The 23,690-nt window shown below is 42.3% G+C and overlaps 1 protein-coding gene and 1 long non-coding RNA gene across 9 annotated transcripts in view; one reads left to right on the top strand and one right to left on the bottom strand.

The window, feature by feature from the left end:
* LOC119872600 overlaps nt 1–20,923 on the top strand; it is a 66,140-nt gene extending 45,217 nt beyond the window's left edge. For both annotated transcript variants that reach the window (XR_005362560.1, XR_005362559.1), the window contains one exon: nt 20,434–20,923. This is a non-coding gene — a long non-coding RNA (uncharacterized LOC119872600). The remainder of the gene's footprint in view (nt 1–20,433) is intronic.
* Nucleotides 1–22,969, bottom strand: part of ANKRD29 (ankyrin repeat domain 29) — a 54,152-nt gene extending 31,183 nt beyond the window's left edge. For 5 of the 7 annotated variants that reach the window (XM_038543646.1, XM_038543650.1, XM_038543649.1 and 2 more), the window contains exons 1-3: nt 22,859–22,963; nt 15,084–15,194; nt 1,445–1,543 (exon numbers count right to left, since the gene is read on the bottom strand). In XM_038543646.1, coding sequence (XP_038399574.1) covers nt 1,445–1,543; nt 15,084–15,194; nt 22,859–22,879 — 231 coding nt within the window. In that variant the 5' untranslated portion in view covers nt 22,880–22,963. Of the gene's footprint in view, nt 1–1,444; nt 1,544–15,064; nt 15,195–22,858 lie in introns of all 7 variants that reach the window. The other 2 variants (XM_038543648.1, XM_038543652.1) reach the window with 2 other exon arrangements.
* Between the last annotated feature and the right edge of the window lie 721 nt (nt 22,970–23,690).

The raw sequence follows: 23,690 nt of genomic DNA, 5'->3' as shown, positions 1-23,690 counted from the left end.
TCTTCACAGTTGTTCTGAAGATATTTTCATGTGTGTGGAACTTGCCCCTCAGGATAAAGTTTTTTGAGTAAGCAGATCTGAATCATATTGTTTTCATTACAGAAAATCTGTCTCTTCTTTAAAGTTATACTAAACCAAGACTGGAAAGCATAAAGGAAAAACAAAAAGATTAGGGTAATTTCAAACTATAATTCTAAATGGGCCCATTTTCTTTCCAGAAGAAAATTAGCTGCTGACGTGAAAAATAGCCTGAAACAATGGTCCAGTGTTGTGAAAATTGCTCAGAAGAATCTGTCTGTGAGACTGACTGGATTTGCTATAGCCTTTCTGTATGGCTCCTCTTAATAGATCAGGCTTGCTGGTCTAGGGCTACAGAGAACCAGACTCCAGATTCTATCCATCAAGTGTCATTCTTCCATGTCTACAGGCAAGGAGACACCTCAAGGGGAGAGATTTTAGATGCCTCATGGAATATCTAGCCCTCATACATGGGGCGTCTTAAGTTGCTTTACTCATGGGTAGCAGGCCAGCCTGGAAGATGGGGCATGCTGACTGATGAAAATTTGGTTGATGAATCATCTTTTCTGAAACAACTGTAGAGGAGGCCCTCAAATAAGAGTGGATCAAGGAAAATCAAGTGCTCCAGTCTGATTTGGAGCTTGCCCCAGGGTGTCATCTTGGGTCTGAGTCAGTGTGGACTGAGGGGTAAAATTCACTTTAGGGATGACCTGAGGCTATAGCTGTGTCTCAATAAAGGTTAATTTATAAGGCTCTAGATCAGCTCAGAGATAAATGGATCCCCCTCAGATCTGCTCCCAAAGTACGTGAAAAGGCCCAGCCTCCCATCACTCTTATACGTTGGACCAAGAATAGATCTTCTAGCCAGACTGAACTTCCAAGATGGCCCTTGAATGAAGTGTGGGAACAGGCTCACATTTTAGTCCAATGTTGACCACATGGCTTTTTGGGGGACAGCTTATTCAATATGTGGCCAGTCAGAGAAGCCCTGTGAACTCATGGTTTGATGAGGATGGCTGAGATAATCTAGCAAGTCAGCCTCATTAAGAACAGGTTGGTGACCCAATCCTTCTAAAAATATAATGATCTGTATGAAAATCCTAAAACTTCTATAGCACCTCATCCCAATGGAAGAAGGAAGAACTGATTTAAGATTGAGGGGAAATGTATGAGTAGTTAGGGAATGTGCTTAGAGGTTTGGTTACTTCAGATTACAACACATGCTGGAGAACATCATTCAACCGAAGTACAACCAATGTCCATTCCTGGGCCTTATTTTAGGCACAGGAAAGTCTGAAATCTAGGCTTCAATGCCATGTAGGAAAAAAGCAATGATTACTCTTGTCTTCCTTACCAAATCACAACTGTAAAAATTTTGAGTCTCTGTCACCTGGGTCATTCTTATTCAAGCATAAACCTGACCTACCTCTCTCTGGAGATTGATGTCTGCTCCTTGCAGAACCAGTTCCCTCACACAGTCTATGTGACCGGCATAGGAAGCGACCATGAGAAGCGTGGTGCCATGCTAGTTGGAGGACAGAGAGATCGGTTAGGCCATCATATGTCAGAGACCGTTCTGGAGAAGAGGCTGTGGAGATGTCAGCTCCACTTGGGACATGTCCAAGTACAAAATTTCCCACAGTAACAGAAGTGTCTCATGAATAATCTTATAATGCCGAGTAGACAGGGAAAAGCAAAGCAACAAATTGCTGAGGGTAGAATTTTCAATTTAAAAACTCATTTCATTCCATTATCTTCAGAAATGTAGTCCAAATGAACCATAATTATTGCATTTTAAGGCAGTTGGGATGTAATGGTCTCATTTTATGGTTCATATTAAATGGTTCCTGAGCCAAAACAGTTATTAATGTAAAAATGGGTTAAGTGGTACCAGTTGGTTTTCTCAGTTTAGAAGTCTCTATTTTAAAACTGATTCAGGTAAATATTAAAGGTATCTCAATGAAATAGGAGACTCCAGTAGTCAGTCAGGAGCCCTGGGGTTCAAGTCTGCCTCTGTCATCAATCAACAGTATAACCTGGGAAGGTTGCTTATAATTCCTGGGGTTTATAGTTTAATTTACAGTTATTTTTGAGGGCTTAGAATTGTGATCTTGACCACTACCTCTGCATATGCAGCAACCTGTCTTTCTGGGGTGGACAAGAAAGAGAAGATGGTTCTGCACAGGAGGAAGGCTTGCAAGGTATAGGGTGATAAGTGACTCTCACAAGTCTTGCTTTAATTTCATCAGTGGGATTTTGTAGGAAAGCAGTAGAGTTGAGTGGTCACTGACACTATGATCTTGGGCTAGTTATGGAAACTTTCCAAGGCTCACCCTCCTTATCTGTAAAATAGGGATAATAAAAGCATCTGCTGGATTAAGTTAAATGAGTAAACAAGATAACACAGGCAATGTGCTTAGCATAGTAATGTTAGACATTTTTAAAAAAGATTTTATTTATTCAGGAGAGACATAGAAGGAGAGGCAGAGACAAAGGCAGAGGGAGAAGCAGGGTCCTTGCAGGGAGCCCGATGTAGGACTTGATCCCTGGACACCGGGATCATGACCTGAGCCAAAAGCAAACGTTTAACCACTGAGCAACCCAGGCATGGAGGTGCGCCAGTAATGTTAGATATTAATTCAGTAAGTGCTAGATATTGAAATGTTATGGTATTTCAGTAAATGTTATCATCTGGCTTTTGTTGATTTCTGTGAATCTCAATACTAATTTTGGGAAAGTCTTGTTTGCTATGTATGAAAAGTACAGGTAGAGTAAAAAAAAAAGTTAATGGCTTCATAGAAGTGTTCTATGATATTTTTTCTACTTACATGTGATTGTATTTGGTAGTTGAATAGACATTTGTGTAGGCTATACCATTCATGATTAAGTTGAACACCTTTTTCTGTATTTCCCAGGATTAGAATGGCATGTGGAAGTTGGCATTACTGTTTTCCTCATGAATGTGAACAATATTTAGATTGCAGAAAGAAGGATCTTTTCTGGAGGACTGCTGAGAAGATGGCAAAGTAGGAAGACCCTAAGCTTACCTTGTCTGAAAGATACAAAGGGAGTATCAATAGCTATACAATGGGAGTTATAAGAAATAACACTCAGATCAGTGTAAATAACCCAGAAAATGACCTGAGGACTGGAAGAACAACGTCTACAACTAAAGGAAGAGAAGAGGTCACACTGGAGAGGGTAGGAAGGGCAGAGATGCAGCGGGGAGGTAAACAGACCACTGCTGTATGCAGAGAGAGGGGGTTGGGTGGGGAAGCAGCTGGGGAGAAGGGAAACAGATTACCACACCAAGGCACTGAGGAATCCACATGAGGATGATGAATTTCCATAAAATTTGCCTTTGAAAACTAGAGGGGCTAAATTTCATGAGTTCTTATAATCAGCAGGACTTAAAGCCTGGAATTTTACTTTTATGTACTTGTTTATATTTATTTATTAAGATTTAAAAATTATTATTATTATTATCATTATTATTATTAGAGAGCGTGCATGTGCATGGAAGAGGAGCAGAGGGAAAGGGAGAGAGAATCTTAAGCAGGCTCCATGCCCAGTGGGGCTCTATCTCATGACCCTGAGATGATTATCTGAGCTGAAATCAAGAGCTGGATGCCACGCAAACACCCCTAAGATTTTTTTTTATTTTTAAGAAATCTCTACACACAGTGAGGAACTCGCACTCACAACACTGAGATCAAGAATTGCATGCTCTACTGACTGACCCAGCCAGGTGCTCCTGGAATTTGTAAAATCAGTGGCTTATCTCTGGGACAGGATGGAGGGTGGGAAGAAACTGAGTCCTCCCCCTTAAAAAGACAGCACCACAAACAGCCTACGGAGATACAGCGTAGAAGCAGCAGTTCAAAAAAATGCCTGAGGCATATGGGAGGGAGATTTGTTTTCTAGTCTCAGAGATGTACTGGAGGAGCAGGGATCACTGGAAGACTTCTTTAGGAACAGAGGAGCTGGCAGGCATCATTTCCTTCCCTTGCCCCCCCCCCCCCAACACCCCCAGCAAAAACACACAACCACCTGCAGAAACCAGCACGGCACTGATATTTCACTACCTAACTTGCTAACACCAATCCCCCACCCCCTATCCAACACCTGTGCATGTTGCAGATCTGTCCCCTCCAATGTGCTCTTGTTTGGAGCTCATTCAAACCAGGGACACAAGCCTGGTAATGTGCAAACACCTCCAGCAAGAGTCAGCACCACTACAAAGTGACTCCTGCTGTAGGGAGAGGGAAAGATAATTACACAAGTAGTCATATTGTGGCCCAGCGGTGGGATGAGGGCAAACAGTTGGTCTGATTGCTGGCCCTGCCTACCAATGAAAGAGTCTTAGGGGACAACACAGGGAAAGCACCCTGCAGTTTGGAGCTACTGCATCTCTGGAAAAACCTGGTATATGACTAAACTTCATTCTGGCCCATTAACACTACAGGGACCAAACACTGACCAAAACAGCAAGGAGAGCCATTGAAAATGCCTGCACTAAAGGAAAGAGTAGCTCAGCCACAGCAGCAAGGCAAAGAATACACATAGAAGACACCCCAGAAGTGCCAGGTTCTCATGAACAGGGGATACTGCACTGCAGGGCACTACAGGACCTCTTCTTCATAAGGCCACTACTTTCAAGAGTAGGAGATATAGCTGATTTTCCTAACACACAGACACAAACACAGAGAATTAGACAAAAATTAGGAGACAGAGGACTATGTCCCAAATGAAAGACCAGGACAAAACCACAGCAACAGATCTAAGTGAAATGGAGATAAGTAATATGCCTGATAGAGAACTTACAGTAATGGTCATAAAGATACTCACTGGACTTGAGAAATGAGAGGAGGACATCAGTGAGATCCTTAACAAAGAGATAAAAAAAGAACTAATCAGAGATGAAGAATACAATAAATAAAAAACACTAGATGCAGCAGACTAGAAGAAGCAGAAGAATGAATCAGTGACCTGGAAGACAGAGTAATGGAAATTAATCAAGCTGAGCAGGTGAAAGAAAAAAAAATATGCAAAATGAGAATATATTTAGGGAACTCAGTGACTCCATCACAAGCATAATAACATTTGGATTTATAGGGATCCCAGAAGGAGAAGAGAGAGAAAGGCGGGGGGGCATTTATTTGAAGAAATAATAGCTGATAACTTCACAAATTTGCAGAAGGAAACAGAAATCCAGATCCAAGAGGCATGAAGATCCCTCAACAAAATCAACCCAAGGAGGTACACTGAGACACACAGTAATTAAAATGACAAAAAGTAGTGATAAAGAGAGAACTTTAAAAGCAGCAAGAGAAAAAGAAGACAGTATGTAACAAAAGAAATTCCCTACGACTACCAGTGGATTTTTAACAGAAACCTTGCAGGCCAGAAGAAAGTGGCATGATATACTCAAAGTGTTAAAAAGAAAAAAATCTGTAGCCAAGAATACTCTACCCAGTTAAACAAGACAAACAAAAGTTAAAGGCATTTATGACCACTTAAACTAGCCATACAAGAAATGTTAAAGGTGACTCTTTGAGTGGAAAGGAAAGACCATAACTAAGAGTAAGAAAACCAGGAAACACAAAAGCAGTAAAAATAAATATATTTGTAAAAATGAGTCAAGGGACTCACAAAATAAAAGGGTGTAAAGTATGACACCATATACCTAAAAGTGGAGGTGGGGAAAGTGTAGAAGAGTAAAGAGTGAGTTCAAACATAAGTAACTATCAACTTAATGTAGACTACTATACGCAGAAGATGTTATATGGAAACTTAATGGTAACCACAAATTATAAAGCAGTAACAGATATTCAAAAAAGAGAAAGGAATCTAAGAGTATCACTAAAGAAAGCCAAGTTACCATGAGAGAAGAGGAAAGGGAAGGATGGAACAGAGAACTACAAAAATAACCATAAAACAAGTAACAAAATAACTATAAATACATACCTATCAATAATTACTTTGTATGTAAATAGACTAAATGCTCCAATTAAAAGACATAGGGTAATGGAATGGATAAAAAAACAAGACCCATTGGGGCACCTGGGTGGTGCAGTCAGTAAACACATGACTCTTGGTTTTGGCTCAGGTCATGATCTCAGGGTCATGAGATGGAGCCCCGTATCAGGCTCTGCACTGGGCATGGAACCTACTTAAAATTCTCTCTCTCCCTCTCCCTCTGCCCCTCCCACTTGTGCTTGCTCTCTTTCTCTCTCTCAAATAAATGAATAAATCTTTAAAAAAAAAAACAGAACAATAATATTCATCTATATGCTGCTTACAAAATTCATTTCACACCAAAAGACACCAGCAGATTGAAAGATGGAGAAACATTTATCATGCAGATGGATGTCAAAAGAAAGCCTAGGGAGCAATACTTATAGCAGACAAAGTAGACTTCGGAAAAAAACCATAACAAGAGACAAAGAAGAACACTATATAATAATAAAGAGACAATCCAAAAAGAAGACATAATAATTATAAATATGCAACCAACATGAGAGCACCCAAATATATAAAACAGTTAATAACAAACACAAAGGAACTAATTGATAGTTAGTTTAACACCTCACTGGCATCTTGGACAGATTATCAAAACAGAAAATCAACAAGGAAATGGTGGATTTGAATGACACATTGGACCAGTTGGTTTAACATATATATTCTGAATATTCCATCCTAAGACAGTAGAACACATATTCTTTTCAAATGCACTTGGAACATTCTCCAGAATAGAGAATGTTCACATTACACCACAAAACAAGTATCAACAAATTCAAAAAGACTGCAGTCATACTATGCATCTTTCCTGACCAAAATGCTATGAAACTAGAAATTAACCACGAGAAAAAAATCTAGAAAGAGCACAAATACATGAAAGTTAATAAGATGTTACTAAATAATGAATAGGTCAATAAAGAAATCAAAGAAGAAATTTATTTTTATTTATTTATTTTTTCAAAGAAGAAATTTAAAAAATACATGGAGACAAACGAAAACACAAAGGTCCAAAATCTTTGGGATGCAGCGAAAGTGGTTCTTAGAAAGACGTATATAGCAATAAAGTCCTACCTCAAGAAGCAAGAACAATCTCAAATAAACAACCTAACCTAACACCTAAAGGAACTAGACAAATAAAACAAGTAAAACCCCAAAGCCAGTAGGAAGGAAGGGAATAATAAAGATTAGAGCAGAAATAAATGATATGGAAACTAAAAAAAAACAACAGATCAATGAAACCAGAAACTGGTTCTTTGAAAAGATCAATAAAATTGATAAACTTTTAGCCAGCCTCATCAAAAAGAAAAGACAAAGGATTTAAATAAACAAAATCAGAAATGAAAGAGCAGAAATAACCAACACTACTGAAATACAAAGGATTATTTGAATTTCTAGAATTATATAACCTACCAAAACTGAATCAGGAAGAAATAGAAAATTTGAACAGGGCAGTTACTAGCAATGAAATTAAATCAGTAATCAAAATACTCCTAACAAACAAAAGTCCGAGACCAGATGGCTTCACAGGGAAATTCTACCAAACACTTGAAGAAGAATTAATACCTATTCTTCTCAAATTATTCCACAAAATATAAGAGGAAGAAAAACTTTCAAATTCATTCTGTGAGGCCAACATTATCCTGATACCAAAACCAGATAAAAGACACCACAGAAAAAGAGAACTACAGCCTAATATGTCTGATGAACATAGATGCAAAACTCTTCAACAAAATATTAGCAAACAGATCCCAAGAATATGGTGAAACAGTCATTTACTACAATCAAGTGGGCTTTATTCCTGGGATGCAAGGATGGTTCCATGTTTGCAAATCAATCAATGTGATATGTCATATCAATAAGAGAAAGGATAAAAACGACATGATCATTTCAATAGATGCAGAAAAAAGCATCTGACAAAGTACAGCATCCATTCATGATAAAAACCCTCTGCAAAGTTAGTAGAGAGGGAACGTATCTCAACATAATAAAGGCCAAATATGAAAAACCCACAATGAACTTCACTCAATGCAGGAAAACTGAGAGTTTTTCCCCTAAGATCAGGAAAAACACAAGGATGTCTACTGTCACTACTTTCCTTCCACATAGTACTAAACATTTTAGCCACAGCAATCAGATTAGAAAAGGGAATTAAAGGCATCAAATTGGTAAGGAGACAATCCAAAAGAAAACTCTCACTATTTGCAGACGACATGCTACTATACATAGAAAACCCTAAAGACTCCACTGAAAAACTATTACAACTGATAAATATAAATTCAGTAGATTTGCAGGATACAAAATCAAATGTACAGAAATCCATTGCAATTCTATATGCTAATAATGAAGTAGCAGAAATAGAAGTTAAGAAAACAATCACATTTACAACTGTATCCAAAATAATAAAATACCCAGCAATAAACTTAACCAAGGGGGTGAAAGACCTGTACTCTGAAAACTTTAAAGCATTGATGAGAGAAATTGAAGAGGATGCAAACAAATAGGAAGATATTCCATGCTCATGGATTGGAAGAGCAAATATTGTTAAAATGTCCATACTTCCCAAAACAATCTACAGACTGAATGCAATCCCTATTAAAAAACATCAACAGCATTTTTCACAGAACTAGAACAAATAATCCTAAAATTTGTATGGAATCTCAAAAGACCCAGACTAGCCAAAGCAATCTTGCAAAAGAAAAACAAAGCTGGAGGTATCGCAATTCTAGATTTCAAATTATATTACAAAGCTGTAGAAATCGAAACACTACGGTACCGGCACAAAAATAGACCCATAAATCAATGGAACAGAATAGAGAGCCCAGAAAATAAACCCATGATGTTGTGGTCAATTAGTCTTTTTTTTTTTTTTTTAAGATTTTATTTATTTATTCACAATAGAGAGAGAGATAGAGAGAGAGGCAGACAAAGGCAGAGGGAGAAGCAGGCTCCATGCAGGGAGCCCGACGTGGGACTCGATCCCGGATCTTCAGGATCGTGCCCTGGGCCAAAGGCAGGCGCCAAACCGCTGTGCCACCCAGGGATCCCGGTCAATTAGTCTTTGACAAAGGAGTTAAGAATATGCAATGGGAAAAAGGCAATCTCTTCAACAAATGGTGTGGGGGAAACCAGACAGCTACATGCAAAAGAATGAAACTGGATCACTTTCTCATATCATACACAGAAATAAACTCAAAATGGATTAAGAACCTTAGTGTGAGATCTGAGACCATAAAAATTCTAAAAGAGAGCACAAACAGCAATTTCTGTGACATCAGCCGTAACATCTTTCTACATATGTCTCCTGAGGAAAGGGAAACAAAAGCAAAAATTAAGTACTGGGACAACATCAAAATAAAATATTTCTGCACAGCAAAGGAAACAACCAACAAAACTAAAAGACAGTCTACTGAATTGGAGAAGATACTTGTGAATAACAAATGTGATAAAGGCTTAGGATCCAAAATATATAAAGAAGTTATACAACTCAACACCAAAAACCCAATTAATCCAGTTTGAAAAAAAAGAGAAGACATGAATTGACATATCTCCAAAGAAGACATACAGATGGCAACAGAGACATGAAAAGATTCTCAACATCACTCATCATCGGGGAAATGTAAATCAAAACCACAATGAGCTATCACCTCACCCCTGTTAGAATAGCTAAAATCAAAACCACAGGAAACAAAAAGTATTGGTTAGGATATGGAGAAAAAAGAACCCTCCCACACTGTTGCTGAGAATGCAAATTGGTGCAGCCACTGTGGAAGACAGTATGGAGGTTTCTTGAGAAATTAAAACTAGGGGCACCTGGGTGGCTAGTGGTTGAGTGTCTGCTTTTAGCTCAGGTCATGATCCTGGGTTCTGGGATCAAGCCCTGCATCAGGCTCCCCACAGGGAGCCTGCTTCTCCCTCTGCCAATGTCTCTGCCTCTCTCTGTGTGTCTCTCATAAATAAATAAATAAATAAGATCTTTAAAAAAAAAAAAAAAGAAATTGAAAATAGGAATACCCTATGATCCAGTAATTCTACTATTGGGTATTTGCCCTAAGAATACGAAAACACTAATTTGAAGGGCTATATGCACCCCTATGTTTATTGCAGCATTATTTACAATAGCCAAGATACAGAAGTAGCCCAAGTGTCCATCAATAGGTGAATGGATAAAAGAAAATTATCTATCTATCTATCTACCTACCTGCCTATCGACACACACACACACACACACACACACACACACTGGAATATTATTCAGCCATAAAAAAGAATGAAATCTTACCATTTGCAATAACATGGATGGATCTAGAGAATATAACGTTAAGTGAAATAAGGCAGTCAGAGAAAGACAAATACAATATGATTTCATTCATATGTGAAATTTAAGAAACAAAACAAACAAAGGGAAAAGAAGACAAACCAAGAAATAGACTCTTAACTATAGAGAACAAACTGATGGTTACCGGGGGGGGGGGGGGGGCAGGATGCATGAAATAGGTGAAGGGGATGAAGAGTACACTTATCTTGATGAGCACTGGACTGTATGGAATTGCTGAATAATTATATTGTACACCTGAAACTAATATAACACTCTATGTTAACTACAGTGGAATTAAAATTTAAAAAGAAATCCAATCTGAATAGACAGCTATAAATACATCCTTTACATGACAGACAAGAAAACTTTTTATCATAGGTTATACTTGTCTTAAAATAAAAATCAATCAGGAGGCACAGGAAGCACAGGACAACTTAATTTTGATGTTTAAAAAGGAAAATAAGAAATGTTATATGCATCTGCTTTATTTACTTATTTTTTAAAGATTTTATTTATTCATGAGAGAATGAGAGAGAGAGAGAGAGAGAGAGAGAGACAGGCAGAGGGAGAAGCAGGTTCCATGCAGGGACCCTGATGCGGGACTCAATCCCGGGACTCCAGGATCATGCCCTGGGCTGAAGGCAGGTGCCAAACCACTGAGCCACCCAGGGATCCCAAGGAAAATAAGAAATGTTATATGCATCTGCTTTAAAGTTAAGGAGCCATGAATGAAACATATTTAAAAATATAGATTGTATTTCAACTCTACATCATGGTCAATTGAGAAAAAGTCACAAGTTAAGACAAAGGAGAAAGAGAATAAAGAAGTAGTATCTGTAGATGTATTTATTAAGCTATATAAAAATGTTTCCTTTATATTCAAAATGTATTAGCTGGACAGAGTGTAATTCTCTAAGATTATGGTTACTTTAGTCAATTGGCTGATGTTAAAATGTACCTTTTAAAACTAGTTGACTTTGAACAGAGGAAACAGTGGATATAAATGCAGTGCAGACTACAACAAACAGGACAGTGACATACATACATTCATTCGTTCATTCGTCTCAAAAGGCTAGAGGAAGCTTGCCATTGCACATCTTGTGGTAAATGTGCATCGGAGAGATGAAGGAAGCAAAAAAAAAAAATGTAAACATGCAAAGACAACATTAATCTAGGAATGAAGGTGAATGTTAGCAAATCAAAGCTTTGTCATGTGGTGGGTGGCCTGGAGATAATGTATTCATTCTTTAAATGCTATTTGTTGGAAGTTTGAACTTGGTCATGAACTTGAGGTGGGGAGCAGGGCCTCTCTTTGCATTCCATCAGCTGTCCTAGGAGCTCCAGGTGAACCAGGGGCTGGGCCCCATTGGCTGGGGCAGAGGTCATTCATCACCAGGCACATCCTGGAACCCAGACTCCATGTTCAGGTGGCACCTGAAGGATATAGAAATCCTTCCAGTGAAATTTTAAGGGGAGCCAAGACCTATATTATTCCCAACAACTCCCTGTCTCTGTTACCACCAATCCTAGAGACCCTTTTAAAATCAACAAGATGTCTGAAATTAACATCATTTAGACTTGCTCCTTTGTTTTTTAAGATTTTTAATTAATTTTTTTAATTTAAATTTTAGGTAGTTAACATATGGTGCAGTACTGGTTTCTGGAGTAGAATTCAGTGATTCATCACTTATATATAATACCCAGTGCTTATCATGGCAAGTGCCCTCCTAAGTGCCCATCACCCAGCTAGCCTATATCCCACCCCACCTTCCTCCAACAACCTTGTTCTCTATTGTTAAGAGTCTCTCATGGTTTCCCTCTCTCCTTTTTCTCTTTCCCCCTTTCCATACATTCATGTTTTCTTTCTTAGGTCCCATATGAGTGAGATCAAGATAGCATTTGTCTTTCTCTGACTTATTTCATTTAACATAATACACTCTAGATCCATCTATGTTGTTGCAAATGGCAAGATTTCATTTTTTTCATGGCTGAGTAATATATATTATATATAATACACACATACACATATATATATGTATATGGCTTTCTCCATAGTTTGGCTATTATTAGTAATGCTGCTATAAACATCGGGGTGCATGTATCCCTTTGAATCTGTATTTTTGTGTCCTTTGGGTAAATACCTAGTAGTGCATAAAAAGATGCTCAACACCACTCATCATCAGGGAAATACAAATCAAAACCATGATGAGCTATCACCTCACAGCTATCAGAGTGGCTACAATTAACAACACAGGAAACAACAGGTGTTGGCGAGGATGCAGAGAAAGGGCAACCGTCTTGCACTGTGGGTGGGAATGCAAACTGGTATGCCACTCTGGAGAGCAGTATGGAAGTTTCTCAAAAGTTTAAAATAGAGCTACCCCATGACCCCATGACCTAGCAACTAGACTCGCTCCTTTGGGTTAAGGAATCCTTTCTCCAGAAAGCTGTTAATTAAATGAGTTTTTATTTGATTTGATTTGATTTGATTTTTTTTAAATTTATGATAGTCACAGAGAGAGAGAGAGAGAGAGAGAGAGAGAGGCAAAGACACAGGCAGAGGGATAAGCAGGCTCCATGCACCGGGAGCCTGATGTGGGATTCGATTCTGGGTCTCCAGGATCGCACCTTGGGCCAATGGCAGGCGCCAAACCGCTGCGCCACCCAGGGATCCCGAGTTTTTATTTTAAATGAGGATTAAACATATTAGTGTCTGTTCACAGAAGCAAAACTTCTGATTGAGATAACCACTGGTCACCCCGCTGACCAGGAGGATGAGCTCTGAGGGGAAAGGAGGTAGCAGGACAGGTCACACTGAGCAGGAAAGGGCACTGGGAAGGCTGAGAGTACGAGAAACTACTTGGGGAGCAGGATGCGCGTGGCATTGTGAGGGGGCCCCTAAGAAACAGTTATAGGGGTGGCTGAGAAAAGGTGAGAGGAAAAGTGTTCATCAATGTGATCAAGGGGTGAGGCCACAGTGAAAGCTAGCTACTTCAGTTTGGCCCAGTGTGGCATTGCTGCCCAGTAAGACCCAAGTAAGACTGGGATGGCCAGTTCACACGTGCCTGTCCTCATATCACTCTGGGTCCCAGTAAGGAACAGATGGCATACTCACATTGGGATAGTTGGAAGAAAGTTTAATAATTTGTAAAGCTGTGCCCCGGGTGTAGGGACACAAGGACAAGGCTGGATTGGGAGTCAGCAGCAGTGGGCTCCCTTGCTAGCCCAGGCGTGAAGGCATGGAGTTGCAGGGGAAGGTAGTGACTCCCAGGACACAGAACAAGAGCACTGCTGCCAGACAGAGCAGGGGGCATTGGGTTCCCCAACATCCCTGTCCTCCCACCTTCTGATTCCTACCAGTGCTTCCATTGGCCAAACCCAACTAGAGGCCAGAGGGAAACAAGTCCACTAGGCCACACCTTTCAGGCCCTGGGACACAGAGCAAGGTGAAGAAGGTTCTGGGTGGATCTGGAGGTGCAAAGCCAAGATACTGCACAGCAAGCGATGCCCCCAGTGGGCAGAGTGGAGCAAACTTTGATGTCTCAGGCTGGTGGCTATCTCACCTGCCAAATTTGTGCAGTAAAAGCTGGAAATGGCATATCCTGCTTTTGGGAAAACAATAAGGCTCCTTTGAAAACATCTGTATTCCTAAAATCAAAGTATTTCTCTTTCTCTCTCTCTCTCGCATTTGAGGTTTTCCTGATGCCCAGAGATGCACAGTCCTGCTTAATACAGAGAAATCACTGCTTCTGTCTGGGGAGGGAAGGGCTCCCTAAATGATGCCTCCCTAAATGACAGCAGCAGTATCCATTTTAAGACCCTTTACTTGCCACTGAGTGTACTGATGTTTGCAATGATAATGAGAGGTAAGAGGCTGGGTAGTAGCTTCCATTCCAGTTCTCTTATCCTTGTAGAAAAACCCAACTTCCACATTCATGGCAGTCCTCCTCTGCTCTGAATTATCTCCACTCTCCATGAAAGCAGTTGGATTGAATTCTCTAAAAATGCTTTCCCTGGGTGGCGCAGCGGTTTGGCGCCTGCCTTTGGCCCAGGGCGCGATCCTGGAGACCCGGGATCGAATCCCACATCGGGCTCCCGGTGCATGGAGCCTGCTTCTCCCTCTGCCTGTGTCTCTGCCTCTCTCTCTCTCTGTAACTATCATAAATAAATAAAAATTAAAAAAAAAAAAAAAAGTAAAAAAAATAAAAATGCTTTCCTTCTTGGAACTTGCCAATTCTAATTCCCAGTAAAGTGCCTCTTTCCTTATTGTGGCTGCCTTCCATTTTCTGCATGTGATGGTTTCCCTAATATGTTTTTAATTTTAAAAAATATTTATTTATTTGAGAGAGAGAGAGAGCTTGTGCGTACAAGCATGTGTGTGTGTGTGGGTGGGGGCGGGGAGAGGCAGAGGGAAAGAATCTCAAGCAGACTCCCCACTCAGTGCAGAGCCTGACTTTGGGCTTGATCTCACACCCTGAAATTATGACCTGAGCAGAAATCAAGAGTTGGATACCTAACCATCTGAGCCACCCAGCCAGCACCCCCCTCCCAGTCCCCATATGTTTTTACATTCACCAGGGTACCTTGGATTTTTTTTAAAGGATAAAGCAAGCATACATGAAAGAGTAGATAAGCACTGTAAAGGGAAATGTATTCGTGAGCTGCTCTCATGCCAGCAGGGGAAATGGCGTGTCCTTGGCATGCATATACCGAATGAATCCATCCGTACACTGTCCCTGCAGTCCACATCCACCCGACCGCTGTTCAACAACAGCCTGAGCAGAGCCAGGTTTCCTCTCCTTGCTGCCCAGAATGCGGCATTGGCAAGTGGAGTTTCCTTCTGCAGAAGCAAAATGAGACAGGATCTTAAAACTGTTATCAGTTCCTATGACCGCTTCTATGCAAATATATACTATTCAAAAAGCAGAATTTCCAGATGTGTTGCAGCACTGGAAGATAGCTCCTCCAGTAACAGATGATTGTAATATACTTGGTTAGGGAACACATTTTATTTTATACCAGATACCAGAGTGCAGTTATGAAGAGCAGTGTTGTTGATAATGTAGCACTATTAATACCCTATTTCCTACCAATGTTCTCACTTGCCTGCTTCTGTGTCTTTGTTCACAGTTTCCTTTTTGCTTGAAAGGAGTTCTTTCCCATCCTTCAAGGACAAGGCTTGCTTAAATGCTATTTCCTCCCTGAAATGTTCCCAAATCCTTCTTCACCTCTGAGCAGAAAGAACTCTCTCCCAATTCTGACCTCCCCAACCCACACCTTTTCTTTCCCCCAACTTTTCTACCGATTCCAGCTTTCTGGGTCAATGCCTCACCTTCCCTCCACCGAATTTTCTTTGCTTCAGCTGGAACTTGCCAGAGGATTCAGTTAAGAAAGGAATTCTGGGCATAAAACACTGTTATGTGTCCTCATACGGGATTCTTCTTTCCATTGCTGCCTTATTTTAAAGTTGCAAAGTTAATGTTGGAACCATCCTATGGATGGAATAAAGCTGGCAAACAGTTCTTCAAAAATCAGAGTGGTAGCGTTGACTGCAGTAAATCGTCTTTTCTAAAACACATCAATCTGGATCTGTAGGCAATAGTCCATGGCAGGAGAGGGCGGGGCTGGAAGGGAGGCTCTAGAACCAGATAGCTCCAGGTTTTAACCTCAGCTCTGGGCAAGTGATTTGGCCTCAGTGAGCCCTACACTACCTGGTTTGGAGTTTCTGGTAAGGATTAAATGATGTAGATTAATTGGCCAAATATGGTACCCAACACATCATAAATGCTTACAGATGCTTCTTTCCCTCTGTCCACTTTTCTTTACAGTTAGAATCAGTAGGCAAAATTAAATTAAATATTGGTACTATAAGAATTTTGCTGGTTTCAGGAAATTTTCTAGCATTTAAATTGTTTAACAAAAAACCTTTTTTTGGGTGGGCTTAAAACACTTTTCTGACACCAAAGCCTTTTCATGCAATATATCTTTTAAATGTATTGATAAGGTATTCAATTCAATATCTTATTTACCTATGCTAAGTTAAAAAGAAAGCACAATATCACCCACAACAAGGAGCCATCTAAAGATTAAAACAAATTTTATTTTTATTTTTAAGTAATCTCCACACCCAATGTGAGGCTCAAACTCACAACCCCAAGATCAAGAGTGCATGCTCTACTAATTGAGCCAGCCAGGTGCCCCTCCATGGAGCTATCTAAAATGAAAGCACAGTGAGAGCACCATGAAGGCAGCATTTGTTGGTATGAGGGTTTCTTTTCTGCAGCCCTTCAGCTCACACACGACTTAGTGCTCTTGTGCATTCTTGGAGGAGAGCGTGGCCAAGCGGGGAGTGTTAAGCAGGTTGCAAACATACTTTAAATAGTTTCCTGGTGCAGGTAGGAAGAAAACAAAAATCACCTTAAATTCCAGATGAACAATTTGTTTTCCCCAAAGGTGTAAATGTTATGGTCCCAGGAGTTTTCAGGCCAAAATGCAATGATGACATTCACACCCAGTGTTGGTGGTTTTTGTATCAGGCTAAGTCCACCATTGTAGCTGCCAGTATGTGGCTGAAGTGATGGCCAGGCAGGTCTGACTTGTATCATAAATCACGGAACAATGCCCTTTCAGTAGAGAGACTGCACAAGGCCAAAACGAAGTCTGGGGGGTGAATTAGGAAGAGAACTTAATATGCACCAGGGAACAGCTCTGGTGGCTTTTCTTGAAACATGAAGACTTGAGAGTAATAAATTGTAAATCATTTTTAGTGATTTTGTTGTTTCCATTTAACCCCAAATTATTTTCAAAACCATCGGCAAACCACAAACTTCTATTGTCATAACAAGCTCTTCTGCTGGGAGCCTCTCTTGTCTTGAGGATGGCCTTATGGCTTCCTCTCCTGTCAGGGCTAGATTTCCTGGTTTCCTACAAGGTTTTAGAAACTGAGCTTTGTGAAAAGCTATAAAGATTTCCTTCTCTCTCAAGTGGCTGATTTACTGGGAGGTAGAAGGAAGATAGTCAAATGTGGCATAAGAAAGTGCCGCGTTCAATTTCTGAGCCTACTACTAGCTCTGTGACCCTGGTGAGGTTATTTCTGTCCCATTGCCAGGAGTAGTAACTCTACCATGTTTTGTTAGAGAAGTAAAGGAGAGAATACACGTAAACTCAGTTTGATAGTGAACACTTGGGAAATGTTAGCTATAAATGCACAGTCCTCACAGCTCTTTGAAATTCATTTGCTTGGTCACTGGCATGCATCAGGGACAGTGGTACTGGCCAAGGGCTAGGCCAAGAGGTACAAGTCAACCTTGATCTCTGCTCTAATGGTCTTACGGCCCAGTAGGAAAGCGAGTCATGCCAAAAGGCATCAGAAATTAATTACAGGAGCTAGAACAGGAATGAGGATTACTTGTGAGAGCAGAGAATGACTGAGCCTATATGAGGGGGGCAGCCAGGAATGGCTTCAAAGAGAAGGAATTCTTGAGAAGAATTTAAAAAGATGAGCAGGGACCTGGCTAAGGAGCATCCCAGGTGGACAAGGAAGTGAAGCAAAGACACGGAGGCTCACCACGGCATTCTGAGAACTATCACTAGCTTGGAAGGGCTGGATTGAAGGGAGTGGAGAGAGGGCAAGGGACACCATGGGGCTGAAAGCAGTCAGGGCCAGATCCTGGAGGAGCTGCTGTGCCGTGTTATGGGGTTTGCCTGGGCACTGGGGAGCTACGGCAGGGTTTTAAGGTCGGGAGATACTATTGGTTTTGTGTTTCAGAAAGGTCTCTGTGGCAGCCTCAGGGAGAGTGGACTGATGCCTGGAGCCAGACTGAGGTCGGTGTCTACAGGGTTAGGGGGACTACCACATAGACAGGACAACTGAAGAGGAGGGCCCCAGCTTAAGCACCAATAGTGGGACAGGAGGATGAGACAGACTGGAGAAATTTTAAGGAACCAAACTAAACAGGTTTGGTCTGCAACCCTATGTTCAGAAGAAGGTGGGAGGAGTCAGGTTTCTGGTTTGAGTGCCTTGTTAAGGTTGTGGCATTACTGAAAGTGGGAAACACCAGAAGAGGAGCAAGCTTTGGGAAAAAATGATGAGTTCAGCTTTAAACCTGCTGACTTTTAGTGCCTAAGGGGCTTCCAGGTGGAAAGAACCATCAAAAACATGGGTAAGTACTCCTGTGACTCTGTGGCAGACACATTTAGCGGAGGGCAGGTCTCTTGTGCTAATACTAAGTGCTTGTTCTGTACCACTTGGCATATGCTCTGCATACACCACTTCACTTAATCCCCATCCTAGCTCAGTGAGGTGGGCACTGTTATCATCTTGCTACAAGGGTGAGGTAAGGGAGAGAGGGCAGGCAGGCTTCAGGCCCCGGCAGCCTGACGCTCAGGGCTGCCTTGTCAGCCATCACACTGTTCTGCCTCTGGTGGAATTCTCTAGACAGCAAGGAAATAGGGAGCATTGACCCCAGTGACCGCCTTCCTATACTCATTCTGAGCTCCTCTTCTGCCAAGATGGAAAGTCCCCTGACCTTCCTTCTTGTTGGGGTCTATACACATCATGGCCTGGGTAACTTCCAAACTGCCTCTGGTTACAATATGCACATTATCACAAATGCTGTAGAGTGAGACAGGGGCAAGCCCCTTAGCCTTGGAAGAAATGATGCACGTAGCAATGCTTTACTATTTAACCACTTTCTTGATTTTTCTCTACAATGGGGCCAGGCAGCCTCCCTTAGGCTTGTTGGTCACTGTATCATGAAGAATAGCAACAGCAACCAACGCGGAGATCTTGTTCTGTATCAGGCCTGCTAAGTGCTTTCACTGTTCTGATGCATTAATTCCCACAACAACCCCATGACACAGGTGTTTTTATTATTCCCATTCTTAGGATGAGGAAGCTGAGGCACAGAAATGAATCACTCAAGGTCATACAGTTAGGAAGTAATGGAGTCAGCATTCAAACCAGAGTCTGAGGTCATATATCTTATACCCTGGGAGTAAAATGGAGTATAAACTTCCACATATGCCATATTTTCTTCTCTTTTTCTCCCCTTTACTGCCAGGATTTTGGCTCATACAAGGAAGTGAAGCAAAGACATTATTACACGACCAACAATTAGTTACAGGAAGGAAGGGGGAGAGGAAGCACAGAAGGGAAACTATTACTTGCACAGAAGTGGAATTCTTTTTTTTTTTTTTTTTTTTTTTTTTCAGAAGTGGAATTCTGATTAAAAGTCAAGATGGGGTAATGACTTAGACCATTAGTTTAAAACAGGGTTTAGAAGAATCTAGGTTTTGATTATGTACTTATTAAGTCAATCAAGACAACATTAGCTTTTCTTTGTAATGAATTTCTTTGATGTTAGAAGCCATATTAAATAACGATAGAATGCAGGACTGAGAAGCCGCGTGCAGAAAGACACTTTTGAGATGTCACTGGCTACTATTTTTTTTTTTTTAAGATTTTAAAATTTATTTATTTGAGAGAGTAAGAGAACGAGAGTGGGGCGGGGGGGGGTGGGGAGCAGAGGGAGAGGGACAAGCTAACTCCGTGCTGAGTACATAGGCCAACATGGGGCTGGATCCCAGGACCCCGACACCATGACCCGAGCCGAAACTAGGAGTCAATGCTTAACATCAGGAGCCACCCAGGCACCCAGTCACCACCAGCTATTCTAATCCATTGTCCCATTCCCCCCTTCTTCCCTAGCCCGAGGCAACCAAGTATCTGCTTTCTATCTCTGTGGAATGCCTATTCTGAGCATTTCATATAAATGGCATCATACAATATGTGGCCTTTTGTATTTGGCTTTTTTAACCTAACATCATGTTCTCAAGGTTCATCTACATCGTAGCATATACCAGAGCTTTCTTCTTTCTTTTTATGGTTGAATGATAGTCCATTGTTTGGATATACCATGATATGGAGTGAAGATTTGTGTCCCCCCTAGCCCCAAACTCATACGTTGAAATCCTAATTCCCAATGTGATAGTATTTGTAGGTGAGGCCTTTGGGAGGTAATTAGGTTAGATGAAGTCAAGAGGGTAGAGCTCTCATGATGGGATCACTGTCCTTACAGGAAAACGAAGAGACACCAGAAAGTCCTCTCTTCTTCCATGTGAGGATCCAGTGAGAATGTGGCAGTTTGCAAGCCAGGAAGAGAGCTCTCACCAGACAATTAATTTGCTGGCATTGTGATCTTAGACTTCTCAGCCTCCAGAACTGTGAGAAATTAAATACCTGCTGTTTAAGCTGCGTAGTCTTTAGTATTTTGTTATGGCAGCTCAAGCTAACACATACCACATTTTGTTTATTATCAATGATAAATGATGGACATTTGGGTTATTTCCAATTTTTGGCTATTATGAATAACAAAATGAACATCTGTGTACAAGTTTTTGTGTAAACATGCATTTTCGTTTCATTTCTTTTGTGTATGTATGTAGGAGTGGAATTGCTGGGTCACGTGGTAACTCTTTCAAAGAACGCCCAGACTGTTTCCTAATACGACTGCATTATTTTACATTCCTACCAGCAAGGCATGAAGATTTGAATTTCTCCATCTCCTTGCCAACACCTGACACTGTCTGCCATCCTAGTGGGTATGAGGTGGTGTCTCCTTATGGTTTTAATTTGCGTTTCCCTGATGACTAATGGTGTTGAGCATCTTTTCAGGTGCTTGTTGGCCATTTGTTTATCTTCTTGGGAGAAATGTCTATTCGTTTCCATTGCCCATTTTAAATTTGGGTTATTTGTCTTTGTATCGTTGAGATACCTTCCATCATTTAAAGATGGTCAAGTCTCTACCATTTTAAAGCAAACTCTTGGTCAACTCCAAATCCCTGCTGTGGCCACTGTTTCTTGTGGTATTTTCTGAAACAGTTCTGGACACTTGTGGTTCCCACCCACTCCCTTTTGAAGCTATTGCAATCTGGCTCCTGAAGCCAGCACTTCGCTGAAACTACTCTGAACAAGGTCTCCAGTGGCTGCTTGTTACTAAATACAGCGGATGCTTTTCAATTCCCAGCTTGATATCTCTGTAGTATTTATCACTGAGTTCCTCCCCATCTTTATCAAAGGATTAGAAATCCTTGGTTTAAATTATCAGCACATGCTTCTGATTGTTTTCATACATTGCTGACTGCTTTTCAGTTTTCTCAATGGGCTTCTCTTATTCTGCTCATTCTCCAGGCTCCATCTTCTTCAAGATTTTGTCTTCAAGTCCTCTGTTTACCACTTTTACATGGTCTCACTGGACAATCACATTCATTCTCATGGGTTTAATTATCACTTAACGCAGCTCACTCCTACATCTCATCTCTATCTTCTGCCTAGATTATACTCCTGGGGTTCCCAGTTTGTAAATCTGTCTAATCAACATCTCTACTTGGACTTCCATTCATCCTTAAACTTTACATGTCCAAAATTTTATCTTTACCTCTCTAGCCTTCCCTAACTCAGGGAATAATATCAATTACAGAATTCCATGGATTAAAAAAAATTTTTTTTAAGTCACTCACATTTGTTTACTTCCTTCCATTCCAGACACCTGTTCCCTAGTCCCTACCATTGAAAAGGATGACCCCAGCTCCACTCCTTTCTGCAAACTGTGGCCAGAGATCTTTCTAACATGCAAATCTCAACATATCATCCCTCTGTTTACATAAGCTACTGTAAGAGATGGGATTACAGACACATTAGGGTTTCAATATTAACACCATTCAGGTGTAATGTTAACACTGTGATGAGTTACTTAACTTCTCCATGCTTTGGTCTTTTTGCTTCAAAAAGAAAAGGAGAGACACACGGAGGTACCATTTCGTATCTTCCTGAGGATTCAGAAGATACTCCCAGATGCCCTTGGCTCAGAGTCAGGCGCATTTTAAGTGCTCAATACATTTTAATTATTATTTTTATTAAGACCTTTCAATAGAGGCAAATCAAGTACCGTCACTCTCCTCCAGAAATGTGCGGATTAAATGGAATGACTTGAAACTCGTAAGACTCCTTTGGACACTGAAGCCTGGGAATCAGTCGCAGCTCCACTCCGCGCTGGGCATTCGGCTTCAGCGTCCAAAAAGTGCTGCGGCGCGGAGGGGACGGCGGCGCCGCGGGCATCCTTAATGAGGCCGCGGAGCCGGGGTGGGTGCGGCAGCCGGGGTCTCCCCCAGGCGCGGCGCAGGACAGCGCCCCCCGCCGGCTGCCGCCCCGCCCCGCCCCGCCCCGCCCCGCCCCCGCCGTTCCCCCGGGACGGTCCCCGCCGCCCTGCGCCCCGGACCTGACCTGCGGCCGTCAGGACCGAGAGCCCTGCAGGCAAAGCGCACGCCGCCGACCACAAACCACAGGAGCCACCCGAGCGCGCCGCTTCCTCCGGTCCCAGCCGGCACCCGGGACGGCGCTCACTCCACCCTGCGGGCCCGGCGGCGGCCCCGGAGGTCCCCAGGTGCGGGCCCCGCCGCGCGTCTGCCGCCCGCCCGGCACCCGCCCGACCCCGCGGCGCTCACCTTGAAGGACATCTTGCACATGTCCGCGGCCGCCCCAGCGCGGCCGGCGCGCTCCCGGCCAGGGGCACCCGCCGCGTTCCGCAGTGGGGCGGCCTCCCGCGCCGCGCGCTCCCGCCGCTGCCGCCGGAGACGGGGCCCCGAGGGGAGGGCGGGGGCGGGGCCACGGGGCGGGGCGGGACATCGGGGGGGCGGGGCCACGGGGGCGGGGCCACGGGGGCGGGGCCTCGGGGGCGGGGCCTCGGGGCGCCGCGGAGAGCGCGGGCTGCGGCTGGCGCGCCCACCTGGCATCGCCGTCTCTAGCCCGCCGCGCTGCTCACGCGCATCCACACCCGCAAGCACACACACCAGCGGACACGCCACACTGCGCACATTCTCCACGGTCAAGACGCAAGGTGTCCAGATTCCCGTCCACGCCCCCACGCTCGCCTCTACACACCTTCCATGCACATTCGCATTCCTGTTGCACATACACACGCTCCAGACTCCACACACACACACACACACACACAATACTCCCACACTCACATCTGCGTATATATACACACTACACACCCACTCCCGTCCCACACCTCACACATCTTCCAAAAGAGCATGGTCTGCTTCGGAGGACTCCGACCTCCTTTACAGCACAGACATTGATGATGTCGATGAAACAGGAGAAAAATCACTGAGGGGGGCCCCTGACGGGATGAGCACTGGGTGATATGCTCTATGTTGGCAAATTGAACTCCGGAAAAAAAAAAAAAAAAAAAAAAGAAAAAGAAACAAAAAAATTCACCCATCACCCATCCAAATAGGAATTTTCATTTTTATTTCTGTCGTTTTAGGTTTT

This window comes from Canis lupus, chromosome 7, assembly GCF_011100685.1.
Source record: "Canis lupus familiaris isolate Mischka breed German Shepherd chromosome 7, alternate assembly UU_Cfam_GSD_1.0, whole genome shotgun sequence".
NCBI lineage: Eukaryota > Metazoa > Chordata > Mammalia > Carnivora > Canidae > Canis > Canis lupus.
The sequence above is the reverse complement of the archived record's forward strand: the minus strand, read 5'-3'. Positions and strand labels throughout refer to the sequence as shown.